Source organism: Equus asinus, chromosome 6, assembly GCF_041296235.1.
Source record: "Equus asinus isolate D_3611 breed Donkey chromosome 6, EquAss-T2T_v2, whole genome shotgun sequence".
NCBI lineage: Eukaryota > Metazoa > Chordata > Mammalia > Perissodactyla > Equidae > Equus > Equus asinus.
Genome location: NC_091795.1, coordinates 101,538,810 through 101,563,706, shown reverse-complemented (window position 1 = coordinate 101,563,706; position 24,897 = coordinate 101,538,810). Strand labels below are relative to the sequence as shown.

Here is a 24,897-nt window from a genome sequence, read left to right as displayed (position 1 = left end):
CAGCGTCCTCCGGGGGCCGAGGAGCCTCCTGATTCCTCTTCTGGAGAGTGAGGCTGGGCGGACACACAGCCCCTGGGGTGGATGCGACTCACGTGGAGACTAAGTGCATTCGGACTTCTCATGTGTTCTGTTCTTCTAGCCAAACGACAGCCCGTAGCCTTGGACTAAGGAATGAGACTCTGAAAGAGAGACTCTTTAAGACTGAAAGCCTCCTTGAGGAGGGAGTCACTGCAAGTCAGCGCGTTTACTCTCACCTCTTTTTTAAGGGCTCTTCAGGGAAGGAGAAAACGCTTGCTCAGAAGAGGTCAGGTCCTGGCTCCCAGCCTGTTGTGAGTCACATTCGTCTCCGAGTGTGTCGTTTGCAGCAGCTCTCAGCTCCCGAGACAGACGCGCCTGTAACTCTGTCTGGGGCTGATCTGGGCCACAGGAGGCCAGCAGGAAGGGTGGGCTCTCTGCTTGGCCCCTCCTTCCCCGGGCGCACGAAAGACCACCTCCTCCCACTCCTGCCTGGCAGCCCTCTCTCCGAGAACCCCCAGCCCATGAGCCGTGGTCCAAGGAGGCCCCCAGGAGCCCCCGGCCTGGGAGCCCCCAGCCTGGGAGAGCCGCAGGCTGGGACGGCACCTGCTCCAGCACGGGCGGCGGTCAGCGAACAGCAGCTCCGCGGTGGCGGCTCCAGGGCGGTCGGGAGGAGGCGGGAGAAGGGCCCTGGGAGGCCGCAGCATCCTGGGCTGAGGAGGGTGAAGAGGGCTGGCTCTCGGCCCTCGCCCCACCAGGTGCCACCGAGCTGACAGGGGCAGCCGGGACGTCCGGGTGCAGGCATGGCCCCAGCGTGCACACTCATCTCCAGGGGCAGGACCCCGGAGACTCCGAGGAGAGGGAGCCGGATGTCGCGGGCTCGGGGAGGAGAGGCCGGGTGCCCGTTGGGCGGAGGTACCGGGCGCAGAGGTGGCACAGTGCGCAGCCTGTGCTCACGGCCCGGGCGTGCCTGGGGCGAGCGCGTGGGCTTCTGCGAGGAACGATGACGTGGTGCTTCTTGCTGGTGGGAGAATAAGGGTGCTGTGGAGCAGATGGTCCTGTTCTCAGTTTCGTGTCACCCTTGGGAATTTGAGAACTAAGATTTTAAACTTATGAGTGGACCCTTTTGTAGTTGAACCAAAAAAGAAAAGAAAATTCTCAGAAGAATATTATGTGTTTGGGGGAAATTACTCTAAGAACACGATGCTAATAGAAGCGCTCGAAAGGCCCAGGTACACGTGTCCACACAGGTCTCCCCTGGACAGAGGTTACGACATGTGAAGAACAGGTTCAATTCTTCCAAAATGGCCAGGAACGCCGGGAAGGACATGTTTTTAAGACGAGTCTCCCCAGAATCCATATAGAAGATGTGGATTCATTCCCTCAGGGGACCTTCTGGAACTGCACCGCCCCCAGAATAAACCCAGAATACAAACAAGGACGTGTCCTCGGAACTGCTTGTGTTAAAGGGGCAGCTCTGCAAGGATCCCCCGGAACGTGAAACCCGGGGTGTAGATGCCTGGAAAGGAGCCCATCAGCTCAGGTGACTTCACAGCGGACTCAGACCCTGAAAGCAGACGCCCAGCGCTGTGGCCTGTGCCTGCACTGGACACTGGTCTCCCCATTGCTTCCGGAAGCCTCATCCCTTCCCAGCGGTCACCCCCCACCCCCAGAACAGAGCAGCCGCGTGCTCCCGTGGCCCTGCCACGCCTTGATCATCCTGGAGGCGCCTTCCAGGAGGAGTTGGGGTGGTGGGCCCCGCAGGAGGGCTGGTCCCAGGAGGACACCCCGAGACTTGGCCAAAGCCCTGGGCAGGGGTGCATACAGGTTGAGAAGGGAAGCGACACCAAGGGAGCCATGGCCCTGGCCTCCCGTCTCCTCTAGGCCCCTGCTCCTGGGTCAGCGCCTTACCAGGTAACCGTGGGGAAGGGGCTTTCTTCAGCTGCTGTCCCCAAGCACACCTGTCCCACATGTAACAGACACTTATCGAGTCCAGGAAACGAGGGAATGAGAGAGAACCTATGAGTGAGGGGCGGGTGGGCGACAGGAACCCACCCTGCCTGGGGACAGCCTAGAGGGCAAAGGTCGAGGTGGGACTTGGGAAAGCCCAACAGGCACCAGTGTCTGCTCAGATACCAGGAACACAGGCACTGCGGTGTCTTTCCATCACGTCACCACGCCTGGGGTTGCCTCGTGCCTCCTCTGAGCCTTCATGGGACCCTGTCTGACTCCCACCACTGTCGTCCATCTGTCCCGTTCGTGTGGACTTTTACTGCATTTGGTGGTCTTCTGGGCTCCCCTGTGACCTCAGCCGCACAGCAGCGCCCCAGAGCCGTGTCCTCCTGACGGGTTTCATCCAAGCGGTGACCTGAGTGGACAATTGTCCAGTGAACAGAAGCAGCCAGCTTCGTCCATGTCCATGCACTGAGCTGTCTCACGCGGTGCCTGCCGGGGAGCCTTCATTCTTCACAACAGTTGCTGATGTGTGTTACATGCGTCTGTTGCCTTTGCTGCACCGTCTTCAAGTGCACGGCTGCTTTATCATCCCCAGGACCCCAGGGGAGAAATGCTGTGGTCACCTCAGTCTACTGGTTGTGAGGATGCGGCTCAGGCAGCTGGCTTGCTGTGGTCTCAGGATGATCGCCTGTGGAGTCAGAGCTGGAACCCCACAGTCCTGCCACAGAGACCAGGCTCCGGACGCTGGGCCTTCCTCCAGGTCCCTCGCCGGGTGAAGAACTCATTTCAGACGGTTGGTAAGAAACAGGGCTCCCTACATTCTCAGATCATGGAGCCCGTGAACAACATGGCCTGCACTTTCTAGTATAGGGAGAGTAACACCACTGCCTGGAGCCAGTGACCCTGGTTCAGGACTGGGAAGCCCCTGAAGCAGGAGGCATTTTCTCAGTTGGGGGGAGCGAGCTGGGTCCCCAGTGCTCCTGAGTGGACCTGGTGACGGGAGCAGTGACCCCGCCCTCGTCCACTCTTGGAGCAAGCTGCCCTGGGCTAATGGGCTGTAAACCCGGGTGCCCGTCAGGTCCGGAGAGGCCGCGGAGGCCCCCGTGGTCACAGGGACGCAGGGAGCCATCCACTTGGCTCAGCCGCCATCCTGCTGGGCACCCGGCCTGGTGCTGGGAGTGAGTGAAGTCTGACAAGCGAGGCCGAGGGTCCATCTGGACACTGTGTGTCTGAGAGTGACAGGAGCGCGGCTCTGGGCACGGGCTCCCGTCTCTCACTGCCCGCTGTCCATGACGCCCAAAGCACGTCAGACAGCATTTGCAATGATTATTTATTTCTAAAAAACTGAGTTATGAGCCTTTTTTTGGATAATAAATCATGGTGTCTGTTTAAAAATTTATTTCTTTAATTAAATTTTTAAAATTTTATAAAGAAAGGAAAGGGTGGCCCTTTTAAATGATCATGAGGCTTGGGGAGCCTGCTAGACTTGCCTGCATCCTGGAGCACCCACTCACGCCCCAGGCCCGTGCAGAGCACCAGAGGCCGTCCTCCTTGACCCTTGGTCTAAATTAAGGTTTCACAATGCCTGGTGCTTCCACGTGGAACAGACACAGGAGGCGACTTCACAGGAAGAGAGGGCGGTTCTGCCTGGAAAGAGACGGAGGGAATCTGCACGTAGACACTTAGTTCCTGCGGAGTTTTGGCAAAGAGTTGATTTCATGAACTTCTGAAAGAATGAGTGACAGCGTCTGTGGGTGAGTGGGGGCTGGACACAGGTCGCCCCACAGCGGGCAGGTCTGGCCGTGTGTGCACACGCTCAGTGAAGACTGTCCCTGCCTGCCTCGTAAGTAAAGCTGCCTACATGGACTCATTTACATTTTATTAGCCGTTTTCTACGTCTCCACGGTCCTTTATGCTGAGGTTTGGCAATCTATAAATAACAATATACAATGCATGAAGGACTGGATTTCCCCCGCCAGCTCTGCATGCGTGCTTCTGAAGTGTGGGCACGTTGATGCTCCAGCTGACGGACTGAGTGAAGACCGAAAACTTCGTTTCGAAGAAACATGGCTAACATTGACGAGAGAATGGGAGAAATGAGCCCAAGTGTTGCATTTTCCTAAGTCAGAAAGTGGAGGTGCCAGTGCCCACGGGGTTCCTAGTGGCTGCAGAGCGCCCTGACAAGGGCAGGTGGTAAGAGGCCGGCCTCAATAGATGTGACTTGACGCCTGGCCTACAGGACTCTCCTGATTTTTGACAGCCCACAATAATCTGAAAATGTCTTCCGTAGTATGCTAATATATTTATTTCTGTTTTTACTTTTTAGCATTAGTTTCAGCTTGAAATTTTATGTTATTGCTTCAAGAAACTGACTTTGTTCAGTCAATAAGTGTAGGAGCTATTTGTCTTTGTCAGAACTTGGAAATTTCCTGACAAAATATTTGCATGAGCAGAAAAAATCCAGCCACCGGGCTCTTCATGTCCTTGCTTCCTCCCCTTAGTGTGTGTGTGAGTTAGCCTGGAGCTGCCACGAATTGCAAGGACTGTATTTTCTGAAAACAACTCTTCAAAGTGCAGGCGTTCATCTTTAACACGACTGTCTCTGGGGGACACGGAAGCGGGCCAAGTGATGCGTTCAGAGCTGTTTGGAGAAGTCAAGATTTTTGAACATCCTGGCAAGGTAATAGTGCTGAGCTTTTGTATAAATAAAATTTATGAAGTTGTAATTCCATTATTTGCTGAAGGAGAAAAGGTGGTTTAAAATGTGAGCCAGAGAAACAACCAAGGAGAGTTTATGGCCCAGAACAGATGGTGTCAGAAGAGAAGACTAATGGAGCAACCTTTAAAGGTTACAGATGAACTCTGTGAAGGAAGGCAGAGCTGAATCCAGCCACACGAATCTGAACTGGACAGAAGAACGGGAGCATGGACCCAGGGGAGTTCCCAAGGGGATGGGAGGTAAGCTGCCCGTGTCAGCTGGCGGTGCCAAGTCCATCTCTGTCCCCACAGCCTTCCACAGATGGCATCGCCTCCCGTCCCTGTCCCACCTTCCCCGGGAAAGCACGGCCTCACTGGAACTCTCTATTTTTCCAGCCACAGCCCACTCTTCTTGAGCTTTCCCATCTCAGCTGTTCCATGCTCTGCCCAATGACTCACCAGGAGCTGAAATGCACCTGTCACGGCCCCTGCTGCCCCTGCCTTCTTCTTCAGTCTGCCAGGCAGGTTCAGGCCCCCCTTCTTGCCCTCCCATGTGAATGGAGCTCTGCCCCGTCTTGTCTTCTTCCTTCCATCTAAAGGTAGATCGTTATCTTCGTCATGTGGACAGGATCATGCTCTCCTTGCTCACCTTCCATCCATGGCTCCCTGTACCCGCTGGGTGAGGTCCAGGGCAGCGTCAGCCCCCAGCAAGCCCCCTCCCCAACAACTCCTGGTCTCTCTGAGCTCACTGCTCACTCCTGTTTCTGTGCCTTGGTGCTTGTTCTTCCAGCCCCACCTATAAAAATCCAATTACTTGTCCAAAAGTTGATGCAAATGCCAGGTTATGATCAAAACTGTGTTCCAATCAGTTCTCCTGGCACCTGTGCATTTCTGATTGTGTGTTAGGTGCTGGCCCCTCTGCTCCCTGATCTCCTTGGGCAGGATGACGTCCGTTTCTCCACGGGTCCCCTCAGGGGCACCTCGCAGTCTAACGTGCCCACCGCCCACCAAGCGTGAAGACACGTTTCCACTTGGTCGGTCGGGTGGGGCCTGAGATCCTGCATTCCCAGGAAGCTTCCAGGAAATGCTGACACTTCAGGACTGCTCCATGTAAAACTTGGTCCCTTAGAGTTTCTTCTGGGACATTATGGAACCCAGTCGAAGTTGTGTGATATTCAGTAAACGAGACAGCAAGAGCCCCCTGCACCACGGGTTAGATCCAGGTTACAGGTGCCAGTTCTGTAGCTAATCGGCCTTGGCACCTTGAAAAACTTATTTAAGAGCCCTGAAACCTCCATTTCTTCATCTGGAAGATGGGGTTGCGGCTTTGCTCTGTGTGTCCTGTCTCACCTTCGACCTTCGAGACTGAGGATGCGTAACGAATGTGATGGCGGCAGCTTAGGGAGGAAACCAACACTGGTTGGCACTGATGTTAAACCAGAAGCCCCACACTTTTCTCCGCCTGCCTCGTTTACTCAGCACTGCTGTGCTGAGGGTGGGCTAGGAAACCACCCAGACTCCAGCTCCCCCCGCTCAGTCCTGTGCTGCGTCTGGGCACACCCTCCTGGGAGAGCCACAAAGTGCATTTCCAGGAATTTTGCCAGCCAGTTATTAAGCCATTGGTAGCTTGAAACTGACCCTGGAAGTATTTACACCACGGCAATCAGCGAATGCTACAGGTCAGAGCTCCCTCCGTCACTCCACTGCCTGGGCTCCAGAGTCAGCAAGTGGAGGACCAAGATCTGAATCCCAGTGTGTCAGCCTCCATTCCTGGGGTATTAGCCTTGTACTATAAAAATCAGAAGGTGGTTGGCCCCGATCTGAGTCCCCTGCAAGACAATTCCTGGTGAATTGAGCGCTGGTCTTGGTGATTGCTTGTGATTGTGATTGTCGTATCACATCCTGCATCTTTTCAGGGGCTTTTTCTAAGGGAAATTACAAAGTATATTCATTTATTCTAGAATGCATTCATTTATTTAACAATCGTCTGAAGTACAGCTTTGATCACCGAGTTCCCATCGCTTCCCTGTTGAGCCCATTGGGGAGGACCCTGGTGGCTGCAGCTGGCTTTGAAATGCAGTCTGTATCGGAATTGCTACGGATGAGTGCAAAGGGTTCTCAGAAAAGGTTATAGACTGAATGTTCCCCTCCTGCATAGGGTCATTAGATGCAATTAGGGGAAACTGAAAACCTAGGGTGGCTACTGTTCCTCGGAAGGGGTGTCAGTCATCTCGCAGACATTTTTTTACGAATGTCTGACAGCTAGTGCACTGAGATGGAAATATGGATAGCGCAGTAAAGAAATGTGATTTCTACTGGAGGAGATTTATTGAGGACACGCAGAGGGTATTAACGTTGATATGTTGATTGGAAGTGTCACTCCTGAGAGAGATGGAGCATACTTGAGCATACAGATTGGGAGAAAAGAAATGTTTTCTCCAGTTTGGGCGACCTCATTGTTCATGTTTTGACAAGCCCAGTATAGATCCTCATGGCTTCTTTAAAGTTTTACCTAATTAGGGAAAAGTTTAAGGTATTAAAACACTCAAAAGATGATAATTGTGCCAAGTCGTGGATCATACTTAAAACCATGATTTCAGCCGCCATGAAATAGTAAAAGACTTGATAACAATCTGGGTCATTTGGACAGATACATCGCAGAGGACGATCGGAGTTCAATGGCCTGGAACCCGCTGGCAGGGTGTGGGCTCCAGGTCCATGCTGCCCAAGTTCTCCGACCCTCAGCTCTTGGCTGAAATGGGGACTGTTTCCACCTAAAAGGTGTTGCATGCTGGAAGTGTGATGGACTGGGATGATGCATGAAGAGAAACACTTTGGAACTACAAAGCAGTTTAAAACCGTATTTTTGAGGGTTGCAAACATGGCGGGGTAGCAGTCTCATGGATGGTAGGATGAGGGAGACCCCGGTAGAGTCCTCTTCGTCCACCGTGGTGGATGTTCTGTAAAGCCTCAGTTTCCCGTCTGTGAACTAGGGAGAGTCGTGCCTCCTGCGGTGCTGTCTGGGGTTCAGACAGCCGTGCAGCGGCCTGGCCAGGGCCCATGCAGAGCACTCACACTGGGTAGTTTTCATTCTTTCTTTCTCGAGTTATTGCCGTTTAAACTATCCTTATGTGACCTGGGAACTCGTGTAATCCTTCCAGGACTCAGAATCCTTTCTTTTTTATTGTGCTTAAAAACCATGTGACATGAGACCTACTCTCTTAACAAATTTTTACGTGCACACCTCAACAGCGTCAGGCACATTCACATTGTGGTGCAACAAACCCCGAGAACTTTTTCATCCTGCATAACTGAACTGTCCCCGTTGAACAGCATCTCCCACTTCTCTCCACCCCGGCCCCTGGCAACCACCACTCTACTTTCTGCCTCTTTGAGTTGGACTCCTCTAGGGACCTTGTATAAGTGGAATCACGTGGTATTTGTCCTTTGTGACTGGCTTAATTCATTTGCATAAGGTTCTCTAGGTTCACTCGTGTTGTAGCCTGTGTCAGAATTTCCGTCTTTCTTAAGGCTGAGTAATATTCGATTGTGTACGTCTGCCACATTTTCTTTATCCCATCATCAGTCAGTGGACACTTAGGTTATTTCCACTTCCCGGCTATTGTGAATAATGTTGCAATGAACATGGGAGTACAAATATCTCTGAGTCCCTGCTTTCAATTATTTTGGATATTTACCCAAAATTGGGATTGCCGGATCATATGGCAGTTCTATTTTTAATTTTTTGAGGAACTTCTATCCTATTTTCTATAGCTTTTTTTTTTTTTATAGTGCACCATTTTTCATTCTTACCAGCAACACAAAAGGGTTTTCTTTTCTCCACATCCTCACCAATACTTGCTATTTTCTATGGGTTGTTTTGGTTTCTTTTTGGATAAGGCGGTCCTAACAGGTATGAAATGATATCTCATTGTGGTGCTATCTCACGCCTCAGGTGTGAGGTGGTAATTCATTCCCCTTGTAATTAGTGGTGTTGAGCATCTTTTCATAAACCTGTTGACCATGTGTATGTTGTCTTTGGAGAAATATCTATTTAAGCTCTTTGCCCATTTTTAATCAGGTTGTTTGGGGATTTTTGCTGTGTGGTTGTAGGAGTTCTTGATATACTTTGGACATTAACCCCTTATCAGGTATGTGGTTGCAACTATTTTCTCCTATTCTGTAGGTCACCTCTTCATGCTGTTGACTGTTTCCTTTGCTGCACAGAAGGTTTTCAGCTTGATGTGGTCCCGATTGTCTATTTTTACTTTTGTTTCCTGTGTTGTTGGTGTCATATCCATGAAATCATTGCCAAGACCATTGTCGTGAAGCTTTCCCCCATGTTTTCTTCTCGGAGTTTTATGTCTTACATTTAAGTCTTTAATCCATTTTGAGTTGATTTTTGTGACTGGTATAAGATAAGGGTTCAGTTTCATTCTTTTGCAGGTGGCTGTCCAGTTTTCTCAGCACCGTTTATTGAAGAGACTAGCTCCTTTCCCCACTGTGTATTCTTGGTGCCCTTGTCAAGGATAAGTTTGCCATATATGAGTGAGTTTATTTCTGGGCTCTCCATCCTGTTCCATTGATCTGTATGTCTGTTTTTATGCCAGTACCACACTGTTTTGATTACTATAGCTTTGTAATGTTTTGGAGTCAGAAAGTATGAGGCCCCCAGCTTTGTTCGTCTTTCTCAAGATTGTTTTGCCTATGCAGGGTCCTTTGTGGTTCCATATGAATTTTAGGATGGATTTTATTATTTCTACAAAAAATGCCATTGGGATTTTGGTAGTGATTGCATTGAATCTGTAGACTGCTTTGGGTAGTATGGACATTTTAAGAATATTTAGTCTTCTGTTTCGTGGACTTGAAATGTCTTTCTGTTTATTTGTGTCGTCTTTAATTTCTTTCAGTGATGTTTTAGTTCTCAGTGTGCAGATCTTCCACATTCTTAGTTAAATTTATTCCTCTGTATTTTATTCTTTTTGATACTATTGCAAATGGGATAGTTTTTTAAATTTCCTTTTTGGATTGTTCATTGTTTGTGTATAGAAATGCAACTGATCTTCATATGTTGATTTTGTATCATCCTACTTCACTGAATTCGTTTATCATCTAAGTTTTTTTGTGGAATATTTAATCTTCTACCTATAATGTCATGTCATCTGAAAATAAAGACAATTTTTACTTCTTCCTTTCTGATTTGGATGCCTCTTATTTCTTTTTCTTGCCTAGTTGCTCTGGCTAGAATTTCCAGTGCTACGTTGTATGGAAATGGCAAGAGTAGGCATCCTTGCCTTGTTCTTGATCTTAGAGGAGAAACTTTCAGTCTCTCATCCTTGAGTGGGATGTTAGCTGTGGGCTTGTCATAAATAACCTTATCATATTGAGGTAGCTCCCTTCTGTTTCTAGTTGGTTGAGTGGTTCTTTTTTTTTTTATCATAAGTGGGTATTGAGTTTTAGTTTTTCCATGTCTTTTTTCTGTTTAGCAGTACTATTAAAAAAAAACCAAAAACCTCAATCCTTTCAACCAACATGGGTCATTTATCTTCTCTCCTTCACATTTGTGAGCACAGAAGATATGCTATCCCTCCTGTCCCCACAGAAAAAGTGTGTTAGTCATCAAGGAAGTCACCTGTGTTGCTCTCCATCGCTGCTGTAGTCAGCCACTGCACATTGAGTGGCTTGCAGACGCACGTGCATCTGAAGTTCTCTAGGCTCCTGTGACACTGGACTGAAGTCACGTGTTGTCAGGGCTGCACGCCTTCTGGAGGCTCCAGGGGACAATCAACTGTCTCCTCTTTTCTGGCTTCTAGAGGCTTTGTCGCTGTGCCGGGCACCTGGCCGTGCCAAGAAGGCTGGTTCCCTGGAGCTCCCAACTGCAGCCACATTCTGGTTGGAAACGTCCCTCCCCCTCAAACTCTCAGGACCTTGCGTAGAGCCTGGACCCTGGGCCACCTGCCCAGCCTGTTCTTCCGTAGAATTCCCTGGTGTGTCAGTCCCACCAGAGGGAGTCAGGGCACACGGGGTGGAGGGAGGATAAGTGAGTTCTGGCTCCATCCTTTTATTTCCAGAAGGCCCTCAGGGTCTGCGTGGGAGGAAGGAGCTGCAAAGCTGAGGGAGGTTTCTTGCCTTATCTATTTAAATGCTTTATATTTGCATGACTAAGAGACGCCAGTCTATTGGATTTTCCCTTTACTTGAATAAAAAAATCTGTCCCTAGGAGCTTTTCTTGCCTCCTCTCCACAAACAGAAGAAGCAAGCACAGGCTGTGCCATTGACCCCACCAGACACAGCGCCATACGCAGATGAGGGACCCTTTCTTGCAGGGGAAGAATGTGTGATTAGGTTTTAATATCTCCCAAGAAAGATCCTCTAAAATAAAGAGAACAGAGGTGCCCATGGCCTGTGGGAACTGGCTGTGCAGAACAGTTCCGTCAGCCCTCTTGTCTGCCGTGAATGTCCCAAGCCCGTCTGTCCCTTCAGAGTTGGTCCCTTTGGAGATCAAGGTCACCCGAAGGCTGGCCCTAGGGACACATTCTAAGCCAGTGCCCCCCAGCACTGTCTCCACTCTGTCCACTCTGCCCTGTCATTCCTTAAACTTATCCTGCGCGGGGAAACTGAGTCCTTCCGTCCAGGGCTGGCTCCTTTCTGGATTTTCCCACTGAGCCTCAGACAGTGAACCTCTCAGCATCCTTATCCTGCCTTGGGGACCAGCATCGAGCTTTGAGTAGGTGTTGTGTAATTTCTTGTCCTAACAGCGTATGATTTTGTGGTGGCATCAGGAATGCGCCTCGCTCTCCACCAGGAATGAGGAAAGTTTCACCACAACGGTCTGTCCTGTGAAGTGCGTAGCTCGAGGTTCTTGCAGCTCTGCTGCAGCGGTTCCCAAGAATCCCTTCCTGACGCCCTGTCTTTAGAAGGTCAGATAAGTCTGAGAACCAAAGCATGTAGTGTCGCTCGCGGAGAAAGACGATATGATTAACTTTGTAAGGGTTCTGTGGATCCTGCAGTAACGAACACTATTTGTCTTCCTTTAATCTACTTTCTCTCCAAACCCATTTGAACAAATGATAAACAAATGACAAGCAATAGGGTATACTGGAGCATATGAGGAAGCCATAAGATATTGAGTAAATGAGGAAGCCATTTGGTGTAAAACTAATTCGTCCTGAACTCGTTTTTCCAAAGGGCCTGACACGGCCATTGAGCATGCACTGTACATCTGCTTTAACTATTTACTGTGTCCCAAAGATCAGAACAGTGCCCTTAAGGATAAGGATGTCACTTCCCCCATGTCAGCATTTCGTTAAAGATTAGCATCTCTCCCTAAATTCAGGATTGATTGTTGATCTGCTGCATTCACCTTGTGACCACCCACTTTGAGACCACCGACCTGCTGTGTGCACCAAAGTGCTGTGCCAGCAAAGCAATGTCGTGACTATTGTAAAAGGGGCATTCCAATCACATGTGATATGTGCTCTTTGACGGTATATAACCACTGTGTACACCCCACTTCCTTGGAGTGCTCCTTCCTCTGGGAAAGGACTCCCCTGGGCTATCTGGTCCTCAGATCTGGCTCATAATAAACTCACCCCAATTTTGATTTATAGATTGGTTATGGACTATTTGCATCAACAGAACAAAGAACTCCTTTTGTAAAAATAATTTTATTTGTTCACTTACTCATTTTTTTTGTGAGGAAGATTTGCCCTGAGCTAACATCTGTGCTTATCCTCTTTGTGTATGGGATGCCTCCACAGCATGGCTGTTGAGCGGAGTAGGTCCGCAACCAGGATCTGAAGCTGCAAACCCCAGGCTATTGAAGCAGAGCACACAGAACTCTAAGCACTCAACCATGGGACTGGCCCCCAAAACTCTTTTTTCTAATATAACACTTATTACTATCAGACAAATTTTGGGAAGTGCTGCTCTGCTGACACCATCACATTCCAATATGCCTTCCTAATCCAACATGGTGGGTTCTCCGTCCCCATCTGTTCACTGTTCTGTTGCATGCCCAAGGAACCCACGGTCCTGTCTTTCTGCAGAGTCCAAGTGTGACAGCCTGTGACAGACGTGCACACAAGGGCTTGAGAAGCACAATAGGCAGTGATGGATATGCGGAGTCTTAGAATTCAGTGTGAACATTCAGTTCCCACAGGATGTTGTCAGATCTGTTTTTGCCCAGCTCTGGTTGCAGAGTTGTGATTCAGGACAGCCTTGCTGGTAATATTTGGTTAGAAAATCATCCAGACCAGACATAGCGTGGCTTGATCTCTGGCTGAATCAAGGCTGTTCTGTGAAACATTCACCCGGTTCCTGCTTATTCAGTGTCCTGAAAAAGATAGAATTGCATCTTTAATTGATTCCTGGATTTCAGCACTGTTGACCGAGATCTGACGTGGAATTTCATGGTGTGGTTTCACTGTGTCCTGCTAGCACTGGCAGAAATTTTGCAGTGTGGCTTCAAGGTCTGAGACCCCAATTGTCATCGATGTCGCATCTGGATCTCTGCATAATGCTGGTGGCGATTGGCTCCTTGTTACAGTGTTGTGCTATAAGTTTTTTGGGAGTTTGAAAAGCAATTTCCAATTTGCATAGGTAAAGCCAAGACCCTGAAGCATAAAAGATGTGGACATTATAGCCCTTTTTTCAGAAGCTCAGTAATTACTGAGTACTTGGAAATGCATACATAAATTGAATTAAGTGTGTGTGAAATTTGTGAGAATCTTGTGTTTCTTCCAGACAGTTACTTTGTTCTCTTCTCTTCCAGGGATAAATCACAATGAATCAAAGATTCTGGTACAGTCTCAGGGTGTGGGTCTAACTAGTGGGTCCAGCTTGAATTAGAGTTCGGTACAGGCACTGGGCAGCTTCTGGATTCTGCAGTGACGGGGGTGAGGGTGTGAGTAACAAGTGAGGCGGTGGTTCTCCAGGAAACTACTTAAATATCATGAAGCTTTTGCAGGAGGTTGAGCATTTTGGTCAACATCACTCAGAAAAAGTCAAAATAAACAGTCAGTCAACAATAACCAATTGTGTAGCTGTCAAAGTTAAGATGGTTCACGTGCAAAGGAGAGATTTAATTCAAAGTAGAATGAAGAAAAGGGGGCTCCTGGGGTTCCTGTAACTGGGCCATCCAGGCACCTCCGGCACAGCGACCCAGCGTCACCCGAGGCGCTCTGTCCCTCTCTCAGCCGGGAGTCCCTCTGTGCTGAATTGAGCCTCCCGCAGGCCCTCTCTCTTCACTGGTGGCAAGCTTCGGGTATGTACTCCCCACCCAGCCACACTGAAGTGGAAACCCTGGCCTTCCTCTCCTGTCGTCCGTGTCGACCTCCCGCGGGGCTCTGGCAGCCTACCTGCATTCTATGCCCATCCCAGGACAGGAGCAGCTTCCAGAAGGAAGGCACGCACAGCAGACCGAGAGAGGGACCGAGGGGGACTTCACATTTAAAGGAACTTTGAAGTCATTTTTGAGGCATCAAATCTTGGGTCACAAAGAGCTCAGAGAAGCCCAGATGGGTGGCGGGAAGGGTAACTTTCAAAGCGTAACCTGGAAGCCGTTGGTTTCACTCTGGTTCAGCTCTGGGTCCATCCTGCCTTGCTAGTTGGGGTGGGGACTTACGTGGGGGGTTTGCAGGAACAGAAACGGTATCAGTTTGTGGCTCACCTTTGCTTCTAAATAGCATTTGAGATCTTTAAAATGGGGAAGGAGGGATCCAGGATTTTGAGTATTTTTTATTTTCTTCTTTCCTGACGGGGGCACCACTTGCCTCCATGAGCATCACTTCTTATTTCTCCCGTTGGCATGGCAACAGGCTGGGGAGGAACAGAAGTCGCTCCTATGTCCCCATACCCCACGCACTCTGCTCATCAGCACCACACAGCTGTTGGCTGTTCCTGTCAAGGATGGTCTTTGTTGTGAGGTGAACATGCATGCACATATGTGCACACACACAATGCACATGCAAGCGTGCATGCACATGCAAGGCACACACATGCGCATAAACATACAGGCACGCATAGGCACAGGCACACATAGGCACCAGCACACACATGCACATAAACATACAGGCACACATAGGCACAGGCACACACATAGGCACATAAACATACAGGCACACATAGGCACAGGCACACACATGCGCATAAACATACAGGCACACATAGGCACAGGCACACACATGCACATAAACATACAGGCACACATAGGCACAGGCACACACATGCGCATAAACATACAGGCACACATAGGCACCAGCACACACATGCACATAAACATACAGGCACACATAGGCACAGGCACACACATAGGCACATAAACATACAGGCACACATAGGCACAGGCACACACATGCGCATAAACATACAGGCACACATAGGCACAGGCACACACATGCACATAAACATACAGGCACACATAGGCACAGGCACACACATGCGCATAAACATACAGGCACACATAGGCACAGGCACACACATGCGCATAAACATACAGGCACACATAGGCACAGGCACACACATGTGCATAAACATACAGGCACACATAGGCACAGGCACACACATGCGCATAAACATACAGGCACACATAGGCACAGGCACACACATGTGCATAAACATACAGGCACACATAGGCACAGGCACACATAGGCACATAAACATACAGGCACACATAGGCACAGGCACACACATGCGCATAAACATACAGGCACACATAGGCACAGGCACACACATGCGCATAAACATACAGGCACACATAGGCACAGGCACACACATAGGCACATAAACATACAGGCACACATAGGCACAGGCACACACATGCGCATAAACATACAGGCACACATAGGCACAGGCACACACATGCACATAAACATACAGGCACACATAGGCACAGGCACACACATGTGCATAAACATACAGGCACACATAGGCACAGGCACACACATGTGCATAAACATACAGGCACACATAGGCACAGGCACACACATGCACATAAACATACAGGCACACATAGGCACAGGCACACACATGCGCATAAACATACAGGCACACATAGGCACCAGCACACACATGCACATAAACATACAGGCACACATAGGCACAGGCACACACATAGGCACATAAACATACAGGCACACATAGGCACAGGCACACACATGCGCATAAACATACAGGCACACATAGGCACAGGCACACACATGCACATAAACATACAGGCACACATAGGCACAGGCACACACATGCGCATAAACATACAGGCACACATAGGCACAGGCACACACATGCGCATAAACATACAGGCACACATAGGCACAGGCACACACATGTGCATAAACATACAGGCACACATAGGCACAGGCACACACATGCGCATAAACATACAGGCACACATAGGCACAGGCACACACATGTGCATAAACATACAGGCACACATAGGCACAGGCACACATAGGCACATAAACATACAGGCACACATAGGCACAGGCACACACATGCGCATAAACATACAGGCACACATAGGCACAGGCACACACATAGGCACATAAACATACAGGCACACATAGGCACAGGCACACACATGCGCATAAACATACAGGCACACATAGGCACAGGCACACACATGCACATAAACATACAGGCACACATAGGCACAGGCACACACATGTGCATAAACATACAGGCACACATAGGCACAGGCACACACATGCGCATAAACATACAGGCACACATAGGCACAGGCACACACATGCGCATAAACATACAGGCACACATAGGCACAGGCACACACATGTGCATAAACATACAGGCACACATAGGCACAGGCACACACATGCGCATAAACATACAGGCACACATAGGCACAGGCACACACATGCGCATAAACATACAGGCACACATAGGCACAGGCACACACATGCGCATAAACATACAGGCACACATAGGCACAGGCACACACATGCACATATAAACATACAGGCACACATAGGCACAGGCACACCGGTGTACACAGGCACACACATGCGCATAAACATACAGGCACACATAGGCACAGGCACACACATGTGCATAAACATACAGGCACACATAGGCACAGGCACACACATGCGCATAAACATACAGGCACACATAGGCACAGGCACACCGGTGTACACAGGCACACACATGCGCATAAACATACAGGCACACATAGGCACAGGCACACCGGTGTACACAGGCACACACATGCACATAAACATACAGGCACACATAGGCACAGGCACACACATGTGCATAAACATACAGGCACACATAGGCACAGGCACACACATGTGCATAAACATACAGGCACACATAGGCACAGGCACACACATGTGCATAAACATACAGGCACACATAGGCACAGGCACACACATGCGCATAAACATACAGGCACACATAGGCACAGGCACACACATGTGCATAAACATACAGGCACACATAGGCACAGGCACACACATGTGCATAAACATACAGGCACACATAGGCACAGGCACACACATGCACATATAAACATACAGGCACACATAGGCACAGGCACACACATGTGCATAAACATACAGGCACACATAGGCACAGGCACACACATGTGCATAAACATACAGGCACACATAGGCACAGGCACACACATGCGCATAAACATACAGGCACACATAGGCACAGGCACACACATGCGCATAAACATACAGGCACACATAGGCACAGGCACACACATGCGCATAAACATACAGGCACACATAGGCACAGGCACACACATGCACATATAAACATACAGGCACACATAGGCACAGGCACACACATGTGCATAAACATACAGGCACACATAGGCACAGGCACACACATGCACATATAAACATACAGGCACACATAGGCACAGGCACACACATGCGCATAAACATACAGGCACACATAGGCACAGGCACACACATGCGCATAAACATACAGGCACACATAGGCACAGGCACACACATGCACATATAAACATACAGGCACACATAGGCACAGGCACACACATGTGCATAAACATACAGGCACACATAGGCACAGGCACACACATGTGCATAAACATACAGGCACACATAGGCACAGGCACACACATGCGCATAAACATACAGGCACACATAGGCACAGGCACACACATGCACATATAAACATACAGGCACACATAGGCACAGGCACACACATGTGCATAAACATACAGGCACACATAGGCACAGGCACACACATGTGCATAAACATACAGGCACACATAGGCACAGGCACACACATGCACATATAAACATACAGGCACACATAGGCACAGGCACACACATGCGCATAAACATACAGGCACACATAGGCACAGGCACACACATGCACATATAAACATACAGGCACACATAGGCACAGGCACACCGGTGTACACAGGCACACACATGCGCATAAACATACAGGCACACATAGGCACAGGCACACACATGTGCATAAACATACAGGCACACATAGGCACAGGCACACACATGCACATAAACATACAGGCACACATAGGCACAGGCACACACATGCGCATAAACATACAGGCACACATAGGCACCAGCACACACATGCACATAAACATACAGGCACACATAGGCACAGGCACACACATAGGCACATAAACATACAGGCACACATAGGCACAGGCACACACATGCGCATAAACATACAGGCACACATAGGCACAGGCACACACATGCACATAAACATACAGGCACACATAGGCACAGGCACACACATGCGCATAAACATACAGGCACACATAGGCACAGGCACACACATGCGCATAAACATACAGGCACACATAGGCACAGGCACACACATGTGCATAAACATACAGGCACACATAGGCACAGGCACACACATGTGCATAAACATACAGGCACACATAGGCACAGGCACACATAGGCACATAAACATACAGGCACACATAGGCACAGGCACACACATGCGCATAAACATACAGGCACACATAGGCACAGGCACACACATGCGCATAAACATACAGGCACACATAGGCACAGGCACACACATAGGCACATAAACATACAGGCACACATAGGCACAGGCACACACATGCGCATAAACATACAGGCACACATAGGCACAGGCACACACATGCACATAAACATACAGGCACACATAGGCACAGGCACACACATGTGCATAAACATACAGGCACACATAGGCACAGGCACACACATGCACATAAACATACAGGCACACATAGGCACAGGCACACACATGCGCATAAACATACAGGCACACATAGGCACAGGCACACACATGCGCATAAACATACAGGCACACATAGGCACAGGCACACACATGTGCATAAACATACAGGCACACATAGGCACAGGCACACACATGCACATAAACATACAGGCACACATAGGCACAGGCACACACATGCGCATAAACATACAGGCACACATAGGCACCAGCACACACATGCACATAAACATACAGGCACACATAGGCACAGGCACACACATAGGCACATAAACATACAGGCACACATAGGCACAGGCACACACATGCGCATAAACATACAGGCACACATAGGCACAGGCACACACATGCACATAAACATACAGGCACACATAGGCACAGGCACACACATGCGCATAAACATACAGGCACACATAGGCACAGGCACACACATGCGCATAAACATACAGGCACACATAGGCACAGGCACACACATGTGCATAAACATACAGGCACACATAGGCACAGGCACACACATGCGCATAAACATACAGGCACACATAGGCACAGGCACACACATGTGCATAAACATACTGGCACACATAGGCACAGGCACACACATGCACATAAACATACAGGCACACATAGGCACAGGCACACACATAGGCACATAAACATACAGGCACACATAGGCACAGGCACACACATGCGCATAAACATACAGGCACACATAGGCACAGGCACACACATGCGCATAAACATACAGGCACACATAGGCACAGGCACACACATAGGCACATAAACATACAGGCACACATAGGCACAGGCACACACATGCGCATAAACATACAGGCACACATAGGCACAGGCACACACATGCACATAAACATACAGGCACACATAGGCACAGGCACACACATGTGCATAAACATACAGGCACACATAGGCACAGGCACACACATGTGCATAAACATACAGGCACACATAGGCACAGGCACACACATGCGCATAAACATACAGGCACACATAGGCACAGGCACACACATGTGCATAAACATACAGGCACACATAGGCACAGGCACACACATGCACATAAACATACAGGCACACATAGGCACAGGCACACACATGCGCATAAACATACAGGCACACATAGGCACAGGCACACACATGCGCATAAACATACAGGCACACATAGGCACAGGCACACACATGTGCATAAACATACAGGCACACATAGGCACAGGCACACACATGCACATAAACATACAGGCACACATAGGCACAGGCACACACATGCGCATAAACATACAGGCACACATAGGCACCAGCACACACATGCACATAAACATACAGGCACACATAGGCACAGGCACACACATAGGCACATAAACATACAGGCACACATAGGCACAGGCACACACATGCGCATAAACATACAGGCACACATAGGCACAGGCACACACATGCACATAAACATACAGGCACACATAGGCACAGGCACACACATGCGCATAAACATACAGGCACACATAGGCACAGGCACACACATGCGCATAAACATACAGGCACACATAGGCACAGGCACACACATGTGCATAAACATACAGGCACACATAGGCACAGGCACACACATGCGCATAAACATACAGGCACACATAGGCACAGGCACACACATGTGCATAAACATACTGGCACACATAGGCACAGGCACACACATGCACATAAACATACAGGCACACATAGGCACAGGCACACACATAGGCACATAAACATACAGGCACACATAGGCACAGGCACACACATGCGCATAAACATACAGGCACACATAGGCACAGGCACACACATGCGCATAAACATACAGGCACACATAGGCACAGGCACACACATAGGCACATAAACATACAGGCACACATAGGCACAGGCACACACATGCGCATAAACATACAGGCACACATAGGCACAGGCACACACATGCACATAAACATACAGGCACACATAGGCACAGGCACACACATGTGCATAAACATACAGGCACACATAGGCACAGGCACACACATGTGCATAAACATACAGGCACACATAGGCACAGGCACACACATGCGCATAAACATACAGGCACACATAGGCACAGGCACACACATGTGCATAAACATACAGGCACACATAGGCACAGGCACACACATGTGCATAAACATACAGGCACACATAGGCACAGGCACACACATGCACATATAAACATACAGGCACACATAGGCACAGGCACACACATGTGCATAAACATACAGGCACACATAGGCACAGGCACACACATGCGCATAAACATACAGGCACACATAGGCACAGGCACACACATGTGCATAAACATACAGGCACACATAGGCACAGGCACACACATGTGCATAAACATACAGGCACACATAGGCACAGGCACACACATGCACATATAAACATACAGGCACACATAGGCACAGGCACACACATGCGCATAAACATACAGGCACACATAGGCACAGGCACACACATGCGCATAAACATACAGGCACACATAGGCACAGGCACACACATGCGCATAAACATACAGGCACACATAGGCACCAGCACACACATGCACATAAACATACAGGCACACATAGGCACAGGCACACACATGCGCATAAACATACAGGCACACATAGGCACAGGCACACACATGCGCATAAACATACAGGCACACATAGGCACAGGCACACACATGCACATAAACATACAGGCACACATAGGCACAGGCACACACATGCGCATAAACATACAGGCACACATAGGCACAGGCACACACATGTGCATAAACATACAGGCACACATAGGCACAGGCACACACATGTGCATAAACATACAGGCACACATAGGCACAGGCACACCGGTGTACACAGGCACACACATGCACATAAACATACAGGCACACATAGGCACAGGCACACCGGTGTACACAGGCACACACATGCACATAAACATACAGGCACACATAGGCACAGGCACACCGGTGTACACAGGCACACACATGCACATAAACATACAGGCACACATAGGCACAGGCACACACATGTGCATAAACATACAGGCACACATAGGCACAGGCACACACATGCGCATAAACATACAGGCACACATAGGCACAGGCACACACATGTGCATAAACATACAGGCACACATAGGCACAGGCACACACATGTGCATAAACATACAGGCACACATAGGCACAGGCACACACATGCACATATAAACATACAGGCACACATAGGCACAGGCACACACATGTGCATAAACATACAGGCACACATAGGCACAGGCACACACATGCGCATAAACATACAGGCACACATAGGCACAGGCACACACATGTGCATAAACATACAGGCACACATAGGCACAGGCACACACATGTGCATAAACATACAGGCACACATAGGCACAGGCACACACATGCACATATAAACATACAGGCACACATAGGCACAGGCACACACATGCGCATAAACATACAGGCACACATAGGCACAGGCACACACATGCGCATAAACATACAGGCACACATAGGCACAGGCACACACATGCGCATAAACATACAGGCACACATAGGCACAGGCACACACATGCACATAAACATACAGGCACACATAGGCACAGGCACACACATGCGCATAAACATACAGGCACACATAGGCACAGGCACACACATGTGCATAAACATACAGGCACACATAGGCACAGGCACACACATGTGCATAAACATACAGGCACACATAGGCACAGGCACACACATGTGCATAAACATACAGGCACACATAGGCACAGGCACACACATGTGCATAAACATACAGGCACACATAGGCACAGGCACACACATGCGCATAAACATACAGGCACACATAGGCACAGGCACACACATGCGCATAAACATACAGGCACACGTAGGCACAGGCACACACATGCACATATAAACATACAGGCACACATAGGCACAGGCACACCGGTGTACACAGGCACACACATGCGCATAAACATACAGGCACACATAGGCACAGGCACACCGGTGTACACAGGCACACACATGCGCATAAACATACAGGCACACATAGGCACAGGCACACACATGTGCATAAACATACAGGCACACATAGGCACAGGCACACCGGTGTACACAGGCACACACATGCGCATAAACATACAGGCACACATAGGCACAGGCACACACATGCGCATAAACATACAGGCACACATAGGCACAGGCACACACATGCACATATAAACATACAGGCACACATAGGCACAGGCACACCGGTGTACACAGGCACACACATGCGCATAAACATACAGGCACACATAGGCACAGGCACACACATGTGCATAAACATACAGGCACACCGGTGTACACAGGCACACACATGCGCATAAACATACAGGCACACATAGGCACAGGCACACACATGCGCATAAACATACAGGCACACATAGGCACAGGCACACACATGCGCATAAACATACAGGCACACATAGGCACAGGCACACACATGTGCATAAACATACAGGCACACCGGTGTACACAGGCACACACATGCGCATAAACATACAGGCACACACAGGCACAGGCACACACATGCACATAAACATACAGGCACACATAGGCACAGGCACACACATGTGCATAAACATACAGGCACACCGGTGTACACAGGCACACACATGCGCATAAACATACAGGCACACACAGGCACAGGCACACACATGCGCATAAACATACAGGCACACACATGTGCATAAACATACAGGCACACACAGGCACAGGCACACACATGTGCATAAACATACAGGCACACATAGGCACAGGCACACACATGCACATATAAACATACAGGCACACATAGGCACAGGCACACACATGTGCATAAACATACAGGCACACATAGGCACAGGCACACACATGCGCATAAACATACAGGCACACACAGGCACAGGCACACCGGTGTACACAGGCACACACATGCACGTGCACACTTGCACACACAGGACTGAAGCACAATGATTAGTTCCACTGAATTGTGAACCCTGTGAGCTGTGCTGTGCTGAGATCCGTGTCACAGCATCGCCGTGAGCACTGACCCAGCCAGGCTTTCATGAGGACTGAGACCGTGCACTGTTGATGAGGAGACTTCAGACCCGGCACAGGTCAGGTTAAGATGACAGATAAAGGAAAGGAGTATTAACCTATTTTAGTTTCCAGAAAATAAGGAATTCAATCTAGGTTTACCTTTCTTGGAGTTTACAAAGTAGAGAACTTGTAAAATATTTTTGTAATGTGTTTCTCTAATATTTCTAATACACACATTTCATTTTTCCTACAGGAACTCGAATTTCAGGATCTGACGGCTGTCTTGCACTGCGTACACTCCTTCATAGCAGCGAAGGTGGCCTCCGTGGACCCCGCCTTTGTAGACAGTCAGAGTGTCGCACGAAAATACATGTGCAGCAACTGAACTGTGCTTCTGTGGAGTGCTGAAAATTAAATTATTTTCTTAAGAAACGAATCTTTCCTGCACAAATTGCAACTTTGTGGGGTTTTATAATGAGCCTATAGTTGTGATACCAATAAAATAGGTCACTAGTTTCCAGAGCCGAGTCGCACTCCTTCCGTCTGACCAAGCTCCCTCTGTCCTGGCAGAGCTCCGGGGAACGAGCTCAGTTTCCTCGGGAAATAATCGTGTCCCTGGCGGTTCTCCAAATTACGTGAAAGTGGCACCAATACCACACACTCTGCTTCCCACAGTGGTAAAAGCCAGACTTTATTTTCATAAAATATACAGTAGAAAATACTGAGAACTCACCAGTTTATTCTCCTCGGGAAGGAAAGTGTTTCCTTTGGATCCGGCTTGTTAGCGTTCCCCTTTTCTCAAGGAGGAGGCTGAGTAAAGGGATTATTGGAGAAATGAGCAGAAGTAATATGTGGGA

General features: G+C 49.1%; 1 protein-coding gene across 5 annotated transcripts in view; it reads left to right on the top strand.

The window, feature by feature from the left end:
• The window catches only part of SNTG2 (syntrophin gamma 2), a 346,458-nt gene extending 321,903 nt beyond the window's left edge, over nucleotides 1-24,555 (top strand). For all 5 annotated transcript variants that reach the window (XM_070512700.1, XM_070512699.1, XM_070512698.1 and 2 more), the window contains one exon: nucleotides 24,294-24,555. In XM_070512700.1, the coding sequence (XP_070368801.1) occupies nucleotides 24,294-24,425 (132 nt within the window). In that variant the 3' untranslated portion in view covers nucleotides 24,426-24,555. The remainder of the gene's footprint in view (nucleotides 1-24,293) is intronic.
• The last annotated feature ends 342 nt before the right edge of the window (nucleotides 24,556-24,897 follow it).